General features: G+C 33.1%; 2 protein-coding genes across 2 annotated transcripts; one reads left to right on the top strand and one right to left on the bottom strand.

Annotated features, from left to right (window-relative positions):
• The first annotated feature begins 650 nt into the window (after positions 1-650).
• LOC110728919 (cytochrome P450 94A2-like) lies at positions 651-3,010 on the top strand. The gene has a single exon (XM_021908582.1). It carries the CDS (start codon positions 665-667, stop codon positions 2,222-2,224), a length of 1,560 nt encoding a protein of 519 aa, XP_021764274.1. The 5' UTR covers positions 651-664; the 3' UTR covers positions 2,225-3,010.
• A 6,989-nt stretch (positions 3,011-9,999) lies between these two features.
• On the bottom strand, positions 10,000-15,047 carry LOC110728918 (nuclear pore complex protein NUP98B-like). Its single transcript, XM_021908581.1, has 7 exons — positions 14,752-15,047; positions 14,189-14,252; positions 13,130-13,432; positions 12,715-12,903; positions 12,055-12,426; positions 11,077-11,756; positions 10,000-10,983 (listed from the first exon to the last, which is right to left on the bottom strand). The coding sequence occupies exons 2-7, from the start codon at positions 14,238-14,240 to the stop codon at positions 10,867-10,869; spliced, it is 1,713 nt and encodes a 570-aa protein (XP_021764273.1). The 5' UTR covers positions 14,241-14,252; positions 14,752-15,047; the 3' UTR covers positions 10,000-10,866.
• Between the last annotated feature and the right edge of the window lie 238 nt (positions 15,048-15,285).

The following is a 15,285-nucleotide window of genomic DNA, read 5'->3' as shown; positions in this document are numbered from 1 at the left end:
AAAATATCTAGTCTTAATCATGTTGTGTTCATTGGACCCTTAAAAGTTTATGTCTTTATGATACCTTTGAACTTCATGCACTAATGAACAATAGAGATACCTATAATAGAAAATTTAAAAACGATTCGAGTTCCCTCTATCTTTGCCCATTTGTAATTTTTAATATCTTTGTAACTCATTCGAATAAAAAAAAATACAATAGAGAATTTAAACGAAAGCTCTCGCATGTTCGGAGATTAGAAAAAGGTAGTATGTACTCCGTAATAACTAATAATAGGACGAATTTATAGGTGGCTTAGAAAGTTCACACATCACACTTGCATATATTATGTTATTTCGAACTTTCACCAAACATTAACCTCATGAAATGAGTAGGTCTGCCATTAACTCTAACATAAACCAATATCAACTTTCATTTCATTCGTTCTCACTTGTTGGTCAACCATTAACCTATACTATTTACTTTAATTAAAGAAATATTAATCAAGATTGTTTATACATGTCTTACATATTTACATTCTTTTTCTTTTGCTTTTTGTCTAAGTCTAAAGTTTCTTCCAATTTGATGGCTGCATTATTTTTTTGTAACCTCCCCTTTTAACTAAACTACTTAGGTCCATTTTAAAATTCAAATACATACAAAATTACAAACAATCAAGAAGCAATGTTTGAGCTTGGAAATTTGTTACTACTCATCCTTCCATCATCCTTTGTTCTTATACTCTACATTAGTAAATCATCCTCGTTACGGACAACACGGGCTAATGATCAAGATCACCCTCAATCATACCCTATAATCGGTCATTCGTTCGCAGCCCTTAAACAGAAGGATAGGTTCCAATGGCTAACAAAGCTCCTGATCGATTCCCCGACTTCCACCTTCATCTTCCGCCGTCCATTTGGTGTTAAGAGTATACAAACCGCGGATCCTGCAGTAGTCGAACACATTCTAAAAACTCGATTTCCAATCTACCAAAAAGGCCCTTTTCAAAAGAGTGTTCTTGGAGACCTTTTAGGTGATGGAATTTTTAATGCTGATAGTGAGACTTGGAAGTTTCAAAGACAAGTTGCTAGCTATGAATTCAACACTAAATCGTTGCGTAAATTTGTTGAGGATGTTGTTGAACACGAGCTTACAAACCGGCTTCTGCCAATGTTATCTGAAGCTGCTAAGAATGGGACAATCCTTGATCTCCAAAACATACTCCGAAGATTTGCATTCGACAATATTTGCAAGATTGGTTTCGGATATGATCCTGAGTATTTATCACCTTCTTTACCAGAAGAGAAATTTGCAGCAGCTTTCGAAGAAGCTGTAACAATCAGTACTAGCAGATTTCAGGCCTTATTTCCTGTCATATGGAAAATTACTCGATTTCTAAATATCGGGTCTGAGAAAAGGCTTAAGCAAGCTGTAGTGGAGATTCGAGGATTTGCAAACTCCCTTGTTCGAAAGAAGAAGCAAGAAATGATGAAAAATACATCAGACATGTCGTCGAAGAAGCCAGAAACAGAGGATTTGCTGTCAAGGTTCTTAAAATCAGGGTATTCAGACGAAAAATTTGTGACAGATATTGTTATAAGTTTTATTCTAGCAGGACGAGACACAACATCTGCTGCATTAACATGGTTCTTCTGGCTACTTAATAATAACGACTCAGTCGAGGAAGAAATTGTCCATGAAATAAAACAACTGCGAGAACAGAAGAAAGAGCATTGTTCTGTTTTCGAGGAAGTTAAAGACATGGCTTACATTCATGCTGCATTGTGTGAGAGCATGAGGTTGTACCCACCTGTCGCGGTTGACCTCAAAGAGGCTGTAATGGATGACATGTTGCCAGGTGGGATACCGATAAGGAAGGGTACTAGGGTGAGCTACCACCCGTACGCTATGGGGAGATTAGAGAAGTTGTGGGGGGTAAATTGGGCCGAGTTTAAGCCACAGAGGTGGCTAGAAGTGGAGAGTTTCGAGGTAAAAAATGTCAAGAGAAGGTTTGTACCTAGAGATCCTTATATGTACCCGGTGTTTCAAGCCGGGCCTAGGATATGTCTAGGGAAAGAAATGGCATTCTTGCAAATGAAGATGGTGGTGGCTGGTGTGTTGGAGAGGTTTCGAGTGATTCCGGTGGTTAAGGAAGGGTTTGAGCCTGTGTATGTTCCTCAATTGACGGCGAAGATGCAAGGTGGTTTGCCGGTACGTATTGAAGAAAGAGTCAAATTTTGAGTAAGGTTGCAAATTGATGTAATAAAAATATGAGCATCTCTAAAGAATGAACAAGTTGCATGAAGCTGAAGTCATGAAAATGTTGTTATTGTGTATGAATGAATGGTTTGGGTTGGTTAAGGAGGCAGAGTTTGTGGACTTTGACTTTGAAGATGGATTACATTTTTCAAAGGATTTATTAAGAAAGCAAAATAAAGGCATATCATAGATTATTCAGTACTTTTATATTGTAATTATATAGTTTGGTTTGGTTTGATTAAATGATGTTTGACTTGTAAATATAAAACAAAATGCACTTTTGAAGTGTACAATTATTTAGTAAAAAAAAGTTATGTGGCATAGAATTTTGAAACCATGGTAGATTATATTAATTGATCATTATATTCCACGGTGTTGTTTTGCTAAATGTTGAGATCATGCATTATGCATGACCTCAGTAATGTATAGGTTTGTGAGTGAGTAAAATTACCAATTATATATGGCTGCATTGTAATAGAAAAATATGTGCTGCTAAGCTCTAAAGAATGAACAAGCTGCATGAAGCTAAAGTCATGATAATGCAAACAATTGTGTATGAATGATTTGGATTTGATTAATTAATTAAGGTGGCAGAGTTGGTAGATTTTGACTTTGGTGTACCTCATTAATAAGAAGTGTAAATGGAACCAGCTACAAGTTTTATAGAGTAGAGGTATTAAAAACCAACTCGACTAACCTAACTTAATTATCTAAAACACTCAATTCACATTTTGTCTAATATAACAAAATAATTTAACATCACTCAAATTTAAAATATATCAGGCCTCACCAAACCTAATCCATATACATGAATTAACACCTCTTTTAAAAGTATTGTATCATAAATTATTAGTAGTAAGTACTTCTTAATATAATTTTCTTTCACTTTCAAACTAGGACTATACATGTTTTTCATGCATAGGATAAATACAAATGACTTGAACTCTCTAGAACATATTCAACCTACTAAAAATCTACTTGGACCCCTGCTTCCAAGTTCCAACCATACAAATTTTGCACGTACGAATTCAAACAAGCAAGTAACAATAAGCCACAAAATTATCATTGCAAACAAACAAACAACATTATCCTAACAAGTAACAAGTCTATATAATAATAAACTCATGTACATATATATATACACACTATCAAATAAACTCCATATTATATACTAGAACAAGAGAAGCAGAAAAGATGTCGTGCCCAGGTAAATTGCAAATTTGATTAGTTTCATAATTGTTTAACTATTATCGATCTGTATTATTATTGATTAACGATAATACGTGATAATTTGATCATTACAGGGAAGCAAGCTTGGCCAGAACTAGTCGGAGAAGAGGGGAAAAAGGCAGCAGAAATAATCGAGTCTGAAAACTCATTTGTGAAGACGATCATCTTACCAGATGGTAGTCCAACTACTAGAGACTTTAGATGTGATCGTGTTTGGATCTTTGTTGATTCCAAAGGAATTGTAGTCCGAACTCCCGTTGTTACCTAAGCTGCTAAGACAATGTGCAAGCTTAGTAAATGTGCACTACATATATTATACTAGTATTAAATAAAATGTGCACGTTAATAATTGTATGTATTAGTATAATTAGTTAATTAATGATCATCTTGACCTCCCTACCTCTATGCTAGGCAGTGCAAGCAAGTAATATGCGCCACTATACCACTTTGATGTGATTGATATCATCAATAATAACGTTTGTTTGTGTCGTGGGATAGACATTTTGTGTAATTTTTATCACTATATACTTACTCTGTTACATATTACTCGTAACAAAGGAATCTTATTTGTGAGATAAAATATCTTTTTGTTGCGAGTAATATGTAACGGAGAGAGTAAATATTTTTAATCTAGGTATTGAGATGAACATCTCAAAATGTGTTGATAAAGATAAATGTTATATTCGAGTGTATTAAACACAGCCTATCTTAAACATTGAGATCAATAATTAACCATAGTATGTACATATGATATAATAAAGTATGAGTGGCCCCTCTTCTCATAATATTTCATAAATTCAATAAGTCCTTTATTTGGACTCTAGAAGCCACAATTAAAATTTACGTACTAAATTTTGAGCACCAATTTAATGCTTATGGGTACAACGCGTACGAACTTACAAATTACAGACAACATGTTCCATGGATATAATTATTGGTAGGAATAGTCGGAAAACAGATAAAATGTTGTAATAGTAAGTGTAAGAGGTTTAAAAAATAATAGTGTTCGATTTTTTTTCTTGTTATTGAATAATTAGTAAGTAATTGTCAAATTTAGTCTGTAGGTAGTACCTACAATACTAATACTCCTACAAATAATACTCCGTAGTTTAACTTGCTAAATTAAGATTAGGGACCATACTACAAATAATAAAGGTGCACATTATTATTGTATTAGTACTTTGTAATGACTATTATTATATTAGTACTGCCTTATGTTTCTTATCGATCACTACAACTTTTAATCCTTCAATCTATGTTACTTAGACTCGGCTAAAGTGTTAGACACGACCTTTTAATCCTTCAATCTATAAAGTGTTTTTATTAGCTTCTTTTGGAGAAAGGTATTAAAATCAGCATTTATATAGCTCAAATTTGGCCGGATTTAAAAGTGGAGTATTAGATGTTTTACATTATACTCCGTAATGTTTATAATTTTAGAGCGGGCCATAGAGCAAAATATATGGTCAAAAACATGTATAGAGTATCATTTATATAACATCATAGGAACTACTTTGATAAAATGAGAAGATGGAAAGAAGGCAGCAGAAATAATCGAGTCTGAAAACTTAGCTTGTTGTGAAGACGATCATCCTACCAGATGGCTCTCCTGTTACTCAAGACTTCAGATTTGATTATGTTTGGATTTTTGTTGATTCCAATGGAATTGTAGTCCAAATCCCGTTGTTAGGTAGCTACGACAATAATATAATGTGCTAGCTTAATAAATGTGCATTATTATATACATAAATCATATCGAACGAGTAATAAATAAAATGAGCACCTAATAATTGTACAAAGCTCTTCGACAGGCAATGCATGTTTGTATCACACGATAAATCTTACGTATCTTTAACCATTGAGATTTTTTTTAAAAAGGTTATAGAGAATATAAATATATAATAGATGTGTCCAGATTTGTTGATAAGATGAACATCTCACATGTGTTAGGTGTATAGTATGATACATGTTATATGGGGAGATATGTGAAACGGGTTGACATCTTTCATAAATATGGATATGAACCCAGTGTAGCTGATAAATAGGCTGATATATTTTATAAAGCAGACATATCGGCTTGTCGGTATTCGACACGTGGCAACAATAGCTTGACACTTGGCTGGAAAAGCTTTGCATGCTTTGTAGCCACCTGTCTTGAGATTTATTATAGATAGTAGGTTAAACCTCATTAATGGTAAACATTTATTACACTCTCTCTCTCTCTCTTAATCTCTTTCTCTCTCTAATTTCTCTTTCTTAAACACTTTCTGACTTTGTCATCGGAGTGGTTATCCCCGGATCACCCCGGGGTTAGCTAATCCTTTCTCTTTGTGTGTAGGTTCTCTTCTGGCCGATAGGAGCTTAACGAGTTGCCTACTCGGGCTTTAGACTTTTAAACCGGGTTGTCGGATGCGATAGGGGGTGCACCCGTATCTTGATCTTATCCTCGAAATTCGAGATGTCTTTTCCAATTTTCACACTATTTTACTACTCCGTATATTAAAACCTCTTGGATGCCTGAACTTGGAAAGGTGAATATGAGCTTGGCATGGTTTATTCTGATAATATTCTAATTAATCACAAAACTATTCCATACATAAATATTTTTTTAGGGTAATGATTTATGTAGCGTTTAGGGTTATATATAAGCATTACATATGCTTCTTAAATGAAATTAAGTTGGAGATTTATGATAAAATTACACGCAGATCGGTGTAATTAATGTCAATTTATCCTCAATAGGTCCTATTTTAACTTCTTATACAAACCCTAAGGGCTATATTTATCATTTTTTATCGTAATAATGTGTAGTCTGTGACTGTGGTGTGAGAGAGAGAGCGTGTGTTATATATATATATATATATATATATATATATATATATATATATATATATATATATATATATGGGAAGGCTCTCGTGAGAAATTTTCTTAAGTGAGAATTTTTCTTATATGAAAACACTCTTTATGTTCTACTCGTATGTTCTAAATTTTAAATCTGTTGTTCTAAACTTTTCCTTAGGTGTTCTAAATTAAATCAAATGTTCTAATTTAGTACTCACATGTTCTATGTCACAAATTTTAAATAACTTGTTCCAAAATTTTAACTTGTATGTTCTAAATTTTAAAACGTGTGTTTTAAGATTTTTAATTATATGTTCCATATTTTAAATTGTAAGTTCGATTTTTTTACTCGTATGTTCAAAATTCTTTACTCACACTTTCTATATTTTATATCAGTTTGTTTTAAATTTTTATTCATATGCTCATAATCTTAAATCATATGTCTAAATTTTACTCATATGTTTAAAATTTCATAAAGCAAATTTTATAAAATTTTAATCACTTTTTCTAATTCTTAAATCAAATGTTCTAAACATATTACTCACACAAATGTTCTAAATTATTACTCATATGTTCCAAATTTTAATTTGAGTCACATGTTTTAAATTTTAACTCGCATGTTCTAAATTTTAACTCACATGTTCTAAATTTTAAATCAGTTCTCATATAAGTATGAATTATCACATACATATATTTAAGAATGAACAGGCTGCATGAAGTTAAAGTCATGATAATGCATTTATGGTGTATGAATGATTAGGGCTTGGTTAATTCACGTGGCAGAGTTGGTAGATTTTGACTTTTGATGTACCCATTAATAAAACAATATTAAAAACTGATTGATAAAGCATATAAATTGCAATTGTTCATGAACTTCAACCATCAACTTATGATTTTGGTTGAATTGATCTTTTAATAATTAATATAATATCAAAAGCCAACGAACATGACACAAAGGTCACGAGTTCAAATCTCATAAATTCCTTCTTTCAAAATGGAATATTAAACACTATGTATGGTGGGACTCATGCTACATCCACATTTCAAATCCAAGTGAGAAAGAATATAAATCGATTATGGGCTTCAATCATCAGCTTGAACTTTTGATTGAGTTAGTCTCTTAACAAAAACTCACCCGAGCGACTGATTCAATCTAACTCAAAGATATCCAATTAAGATGTTAAATCGTACGAACACAATAATTTAGAATTTAGAATGACTCAATTTTCAAATATACCAAACGTTAAGTGACTAGGTACTCGAATTAATATCTCTAGATGACTACATGTAACTCATTAGAAAGCAATTTAATTTTCTTTCATTTTCAAACGTAGGACACCACGTGTTTTCCATGCCTAGGATAAATACAAATAACTTCAATCCTCTAGAACATGTTCAACCTACTTAGTTTCTGCCAACCATACAAATTTTGCACGACGTACGAATCCAAGGCAAGTAACAATAGCCACAAAAATATCATTGCAAACAATCAACATTATCCTAACAAGTCTATATATATAATAAACCCATGTACATACACACGTACTATCAAATAATCTCCTTACTTCTTTTATAAAAAACAACAACAAAAAAACTTACTACACTAACAGATACAAAAAAGATGTCCTTCTGCCCAGGTAATATTGAAATTTGATTAGTTTCATGGTCATTTAATTAATATAATCATTGATTATCGATAATATGAGATAATTTTAATTACTATAGGGAAGCAAGCTTGGCCAGAACTAGTCGGAGAAGATGGGAAAAAGGCAGCAGAAATAATAGAGTCAGAAAACTCATTTGTGAAGACGATCATCCTACCAGATGGTTCTCCTGTTACTCAAGACTTTAGATGTGATCGTGTTTGGATTTTTGTTGATTCCAAAGGAATTGTAGTCCGAACTCCCGTTGTTACATAACTACATAAGTTGGTAAGACAATGTGCAAGCTTAGTAAATGTGCACTATATATAATAAAATAATAAAAAATGTGCACGTTAGTATTTGTATTATACCAATAGTAGATAATAAAATGTGCACGCTAGTACTTAGCGTGTGTAGGTTTATGTTATGTGTTCTTGTTTTAATTTGTTTTGGTTGTAATACTGTTTTTCTTTCATTAGTACTTGTATTTGTTAATGACTCTAAGCTGCCTAGCGAGTTCTTCGTCACTAGGCAATTCACATGTAAGCGCTATTATATATAGTACTATATACCAGTATGCAGTGGCTGATATCATCAATAATAATGTTAGTTTGAGTAGTCATGGGATGGATGAATATTTGAATAAATTTTACGGATAATTCTATGATTGTCGTTTGAATAAGACAATTATAATTTTTAAAAATAAACAGTTAAGATTTAACGAATTTTGGATTACATTTAAATGTTAAAATTAATAAAAAACTTATTGAGATGAACATCTCAAATGTGTTGTGTGATACATCATACATGTCATGATGTCGTATTTCAGTATGTATTTGAGTGTACATTCAACATAGCCTAGCTTAGCTTAGACGTTTGGATCTATAATTAACTGTAGTTAATGATTCAATTAATTACAACAAATTATGTAAGTCAATCTAAACTTTTACCGTTAATTGTGACTTGAAATCTAGTACAATGGTAAAGGGCCGACTTCAAACGTATATATCTCTCAATTCAGAAGTGAATTTTAGGTGATTCAAATTGGAGGTGGTACGTAGCTCATCCCAAGAGCTTTCCAACGATAGGTCATATGTCCAATTCTGATAAGAAACAAGAAAGTTATGACTGTTTTACTTACAACTATCGAAGCTGGATCGGAATTTCTTACGCGGGCCTAACAGTACGTCCAAACTTACCTAAATCAAACACATTATTTAAATCAATCGAGTTTTATCTATTTCCTAAAATTTATCATTATTAAAAATATTCTAAAAAAAACTACAATTAATTTTAATAAAATTACAATAGTGGAAGCAAGCGTCCCGAGACACTCGTTAGCATTAGGCTAATTTGAAATAGAGAAAGCAAGCTCCGCGAGTCCGCGGGCACCCTTACTTAGCATTTGCCCTTTGCCTAATATAAAATTGACAAAGCATTTACTATTCAATTCATATCTACTTACTAAGTATTATCTTAATAATTCATCCACTCTTCACGCCCTTAAAATAACGTTGGTAGCAAGCTAGGTAAATACATTTTTATTTCCAACTGTAATAATATATTATTCCTTCATTCTATATAAACCCACATCCACTGCCTTTGGTTTTTGCACTATTAGAGCTTGAAGAAGCCATCACAAATTAAACAAGTAAGAGCAAGAACGATGTCGTGCGGTCCAGGTAAACTTACCTTTACTTTGCTTAATCGTTGTATATATTCTATGTGGCTCGCCATCTTATATTAGGGAATAGGGAGCCTTGACACTCATATATATATAGGTAACCATAACAAAACGACTCATATAAAAATATCATAATATCCGTCTTATGACTCGTATCATTATGTTGTACTCCGTAGATAACTTTTTATTCATCTTCTATAGGCAAGCAAGAGTGGCCGGAACTCCTCGGCGAAGATGGGAAAAAGGCAGCGGAAACAATCGAGAATGAGAACCCATCAGTGAAGGCCATTGTACTAAATGAAGATTCAGAAATACCGTTTGATTTGAGATGTGATCGTGTTTTTGTTTTTTGTTGATTCAAACAACATTGTTGCTTATGTTCCCTCGGTTGGCTAGCTAGGCTACGCATAAATGCATACAATATTGTTACGTGCATGCAAGTGCAATATAATAAAGTATGTAACGTAGATCAATGTGTATGTGCTTCAATTATTAAGGCAACCTCGTGCTACATACTAAATAATTGTGCACATTAAATAAGTATTCTATTAGCACTTTTATTGGATAGGTTGGTAGGTTGGTAGTGATTATTAATGGTGATTGGAATCGGCTTTTGTTATGTTTCTTACCACTTTTATTCATTTAATCTATGTTACTTAGACTTGGTTAAAAGTGTTAGGCCCTAGGCATTAGCTATGGCCAATATAAGTTGTGCACCATATCAACTTTTTTGAGTGTTGTGTTTTGCCACAAACACTTAAGTTAAAATTAAGAGTCAGAGAAAGACAACTCGAATTTGGTTGGATTTAAAAGCAACTTGTTCAATTCACATGATGAATCTAGTCTAATTTAATCTACCTTTTCAATTTTGACCTAATTACGAAAATAAGATAGTAAAAGGTGAGTTCTATTAAAAATATAAAGTAAATTAAGCACAATATATTTAATAAAGGATTTTCATGGAATAGTTAATCATATACTTCGTATATGCTTATAAACAGCTTCTTACTACCTATAATCAGCAAAAATAAACTGCAAAAGCCCAAAAGCAGAAAAAAAAAAAAAAAAAAAAAAAAAAAAAAAAAAAAAAAAAAAAAACAGGATCCCTAACATCAAAACGATGTTGCAAAGTACGGTGCAACACCACCAAGCCATTTCTCGAGCAATGTCAATTGATTGGTACGTTCGGTTCCCTTACGCAACACCACTGCATAGAACCTTTCTCACGTGCTCATAAAACTGACGCGAGTATTTGTAGCATCCAGGACAATGTGATACCTTCCCCCTCCAACTGCCTCCAAGCATGCAGCAACCACACTTAAAAACTTAAATTTTTTAACCTGCTTAAAATTGTAAATCTTTGTTAGTGTTTTTACAGAAAAATACAAATCAGAAAGTAAAGAAAAGGATAATGTTTTGAGTAAATTATGGACCTTTTGTAATGCGTTTTGTTGCTCAACAGCAAACTCAGCAAGTGCTATAATATCTTCATCTTTATTTGCTTCTTCACAAGGAAGAATATCTTTGCTCTCAGAATCCTGCTCATTAGCAAGCCCTTTTGACCATGGGTTGAAACCCAACTTTTCTACGATGATTTCAAGACCTTTTGGAACGCGAGAAGAGTAATTGGTCTCTTCTACCTTAAGCTTGTTCAAACATGCCTTTCCAAAGAAGGTAGGTTCACTAGCCGCGCCCTGATTAGCTGCTAGTGTGTTATGTGAGAATGATGGTGCTGGAGACTGAAGAGAGGGACAACTTGACAACGAAGGAAATAAGCAAGAAGCTGTTGCTATGTTGGTTGATGTACTTGGAGGGGTTGAACAACCTACATTTGGGCCGAATGTGAAAGAACTCGTACTTGGGTTTCCAGGGCTTGCAATAGATGTAAAAGCAGTTGAATGAGCACCATTTGCTGCTGCAGCTGGATGAATGAAAGTGACAAAGGCAGGGTAACTAATAAAAGTATTTGTGCCTTGAGTTGCCTCACTAGTATTGGCATGTACTACTGGAAAGGCAGCTGGGTTGATTCGAGCTAAGGCATTAGCTTGGTTGCATTTGCAATTACAGAATCTAACCCCATTAGACGCGGCTTCTGGTATTGAGCTACAAATACCTTCAAAGATAGAATTATTTATGGTTAGATTTTCATTCATTATTGCCAGACTCAAATGTATCTGAAGTTGTGGAAAACGATGGAAAGTAGACACCTATAATAGAAGTTAGTTAAGTAAAACAGAGAGTAACATAAGAAAAAATCTCAGTATTAAAAAGGTTGTAAAAAATATTAATCATAAAAACAAAGACACAAACTTTTTTGGATAATTTGATGAACAGTTGAACACAAGGTGTATGACAGCCTGTTTGAAATATAACAAATTTACAAGTATATATAAATCCAAATTGAATGATACCTGTACTCTGAAATCCATGTTGTGATGTAGAGGTTGTTTTCCCAAATCCAAACTTGAATGGTGAGCAATGTGGTTCACGGGATGGAGGCCCAAATAGTGAGCCGCCGGGAGCTTGACTGGATGCAGACTGAAATGGTGAGCGGGGTGGTTCACGGGATGGAGGCCCAAATAGTGAGCCGCCGGGAGCTTGACTGGATGCAGACTGAAATGGTGAGCGGGGTGGTACCCTGGATGGAGACCCAAATAGTGAGCAGGGAGCTTGACTTGATGCAGGCTGAAATTGTGAGCGGGGTGGTTCACTGAATGGAGACCCAAATAGTGAGCAGGGAGCTTGACTTGATGCAGGCTGAAACGGGCTTGTAGAGATTTTACCTGCATGAGGCAGTCCAAATACAAATAATTGCATGAAACAAAATGCTAGTAGTTACATAACAGAGGTAAATGTATACACAGAGTATTAACTTTTGATGAAGAATTGTTCGCTTGTCACAGAAATTTAAAGCTGAACCTTAGAATTGGTTCTTTCTTTCCTGTTTATTTCCCCATTTCCTTTTCTAAGGGTTAACTTAAATAATGTACTTAAATGGAACTGAGGACATAATATATATATAGGTGAGTACACAGGTATGTAGAAAAGAAGATGATAACGGAAAAGGTTACCTTTGTTTCCCTTCTCATAATCCTCTAATCTTAATTCTTCATGGCTCTTGTTGCAGTTAGCAGTCATAGCTGATATTGACATGAGCAGCTTTGGTGAAATTGCAAAATCGTTTTCCCGCTTATCCTCTGTTGGAGTGAAAGGATATAAGCAACTTCCTTGCTGTTTGAAGCTGCCAACAGTAGTACAAGCTGAACACCAAGAGAATTAAGTTCTTTAATGTACATCCAACAACACAAAGTTACATCCATGATCATTAAACTTCACTGGAAACAACACAAGAGGCTAAACTATTAAAATACCTACAATTATACTATAGTCAAAGAGCTTGAACATCAAAATTCTGAATCAAACAAATGATTATATACACAAAACACAACACATGAGCATATTGATCAGAAGACTAATATTAGTTACCTCCACAAGAAGATGGAGAAGCATCTGTTGATCCAAGTACGGCCGTTGATGATCCAAATGCACCCCATGAATTTGATGTCCCAGGTGCTTGGCCAAAAATTTCAGTGTTTGATTTACCGAAAGGACTTTGTTTGACTTGACCAGAAGTTCCATTGCTTGAATCAAAAGAGAATGATGAACAGGAAAAAGATCGACGTGCTTGACCAAACGTTCCACTGCTTGATGAGCCAAAAGGTTCAAATTCGAGTTGAGGGTGTCTAAAGGCCTTCCCTAAGTCTATGGAATTACTTGGAAAAGTAAATCCTGTTAAGAAAGAGTAATGTGAAAACAGATTTCAGATTATAAATCATATAAATCTTGCGACTTTCTTGCCATTTTCCTCAATTTAGCTTGAAAAATTGTTGTGTAAAATTTATACTCCAAGTATGAACAGACGCACAAGCAAAACTGCGAAAGAAACTACCAAGACACCAATCTAATCTAGTGTACTCCGTACTAAGCTAATCCGCTTAAGAGACTATAAAAAGGACTAAAACACCTATCTAAAAATAAAATCCCAATGACACAATAATGCACAATCTAGAAACCAATTGTATTATAATAAATCAACATAATATCAAAGACGGGACTAAAAACACCAATCCTAAAACAATTAAAATCCCAATGACTTAATAATGCGCATTCTACACATAACTAATCAACATTATGTCTTATAAATCCTAATAATATCATATATTCATAACCTAAGTTAACAAATCAGCACATTGATTTTGCAGCCATCTCAATAAAAGTTTTGACACCCTAAACATTATCTCTTTTAGCAACCAGCTAATATTGCATTTATATAAACCAAAGATGTCATAAATTCATAACCATTACCAATATAAAGATCATCAATCAAAACATACTTTATTTAATTCTATCTTCAATGATTCACAACAATAGATTTAACTATCAGAATTGTTACTAAACAAAAATCGGCACGCTCATTACAATCGATTACAAGGATCAATATACATTCAAACTGATTGAATGAGTATAGAACATTAAGAAATTTACCAGAAAATGGAGTTGAGTTAGGTTGTGAATTAACATCCGGTGGTAGCACCATAATTAGATATTTCTGCAAGATAATACGAGTAATTCATAATGTATTAATAATCAAGACAAACTTCAAAAATAAAAAATTGCACCAAAAGATGTGATTTTAAATTTCTATGTAAACCTCCATTAACAAAGGCCGTACAAATGCATTAACTTTTTAAAATTATGTATAATACAAAAAGTTAAACCATTATTATATCAAAAATTGAAAATTTAACAGTAACATTATCAGTGGGAATTTTTATTTTTTTTTGTGGGTATAATCAAATTGATAGTGACTTTTACATCAACAATTAAGCAAAATTGAAGCCAAAAAAAGTAGTCAAAATCATCAACAGAATATACCAAAATCACCCACATTCAAAAAAATAAAATAAAAAAAATGTAACTTTACAGAATTTAGAACATAAATCAAATTGTGTAAAGGGTTTTGCCAGAAATTATACATAAACCCATAAAATTTAATCAGAAGAATAACTGAATTAGTGCAAAATCGATTGAAATAGATGAAAACTAACCGTAATATCTCGAGAAATTTCTCTAAAATTGATTGATATGAAGGATTTGTATAATTCGTCATATATATTATATACATGGGAGATTGGTTATGTTAAGGTAGCTTTAAAAGTAAGCAGAATTATATAACTAAATTTTCTAAAATTATTAAGCTTCGGATTCACGCTAACTGTGATGAAATAAGTTTTGAATTGTGAAGACTTTATCCTCACCTCTTTCCGGGTTAAATTAAAAAAATACTCCGTAAAAAATAAAAAATAAAAAATAAAAAAATTCATGCATAGGAAAAAGTCTTATCGATAGCTGGTCACACGGTATGACAATTCATTACAAGGGTTACTTCATTAATGTAATAGGGGTTACTCGTTCAATATTATAGAAGTAGATATTACTTCATCAGTGTTATAGGGGTTACTTGGTCAGTATTACAGGGGTTATTGGATCGGTGTTATAGGAGTTATTTTGTTCTTTTAAAAGTGGCCACACACAAGACGCACTGTTTCCTTTATTTTTTTTATCCGACCACAAACTATCAT

The sequence above is a fragment of the Chenopodium quinoa genome, unplaced genomic scaffold (assembly GCF_001683475.1).
Source record: "Chenopodium quinoa cultivar QQ74 unplaced genomic scaffold, ASM168347v1, whole genome shotgun sequence".
Lineage (NCBI taxonomy): Eukaryota > Viridiplantae > Streptophyta > Magnoliopsida > Caryophyllales > Amaranthaceae > Chenopodium > Chenopodium quinoa.
This window is presented reverse-complemented; position numbering and strand designations above follow the sequence as displayed.

Excerpts from the sequence above, each read along its gene's own strand:
- LOC110728919 (XM_021908582.1), top strand. The coding sequence starts at position 665 with ATGTTTGAGCTTGGAAATTTGTTACTACTCATCCTTCCATCATCCTTT.
- LOC110728918 (XM_021908581.1), bottom strand. The coding sequence starts at position 14,240 with ATGGTGCTACCACCGGATGTTAATTCACAACCTAACTCAACTCCATTT. Across the intron at positions 12,904-13,129 it reads TTCTCCATCTTCTTGTGGAG|CTTGTACTACTGTTGGCAGC; the intron begins GTAACTAATATT and ends CTTGGTGTTCAG. Across the intron at positions 11,757-12,054 it reads ACATGGATTTCAGAGTACAG|GTATTTGTAGCTCAATACCA; the intron begins GTATCATTCAAT and ends CTATCTTTGAAG.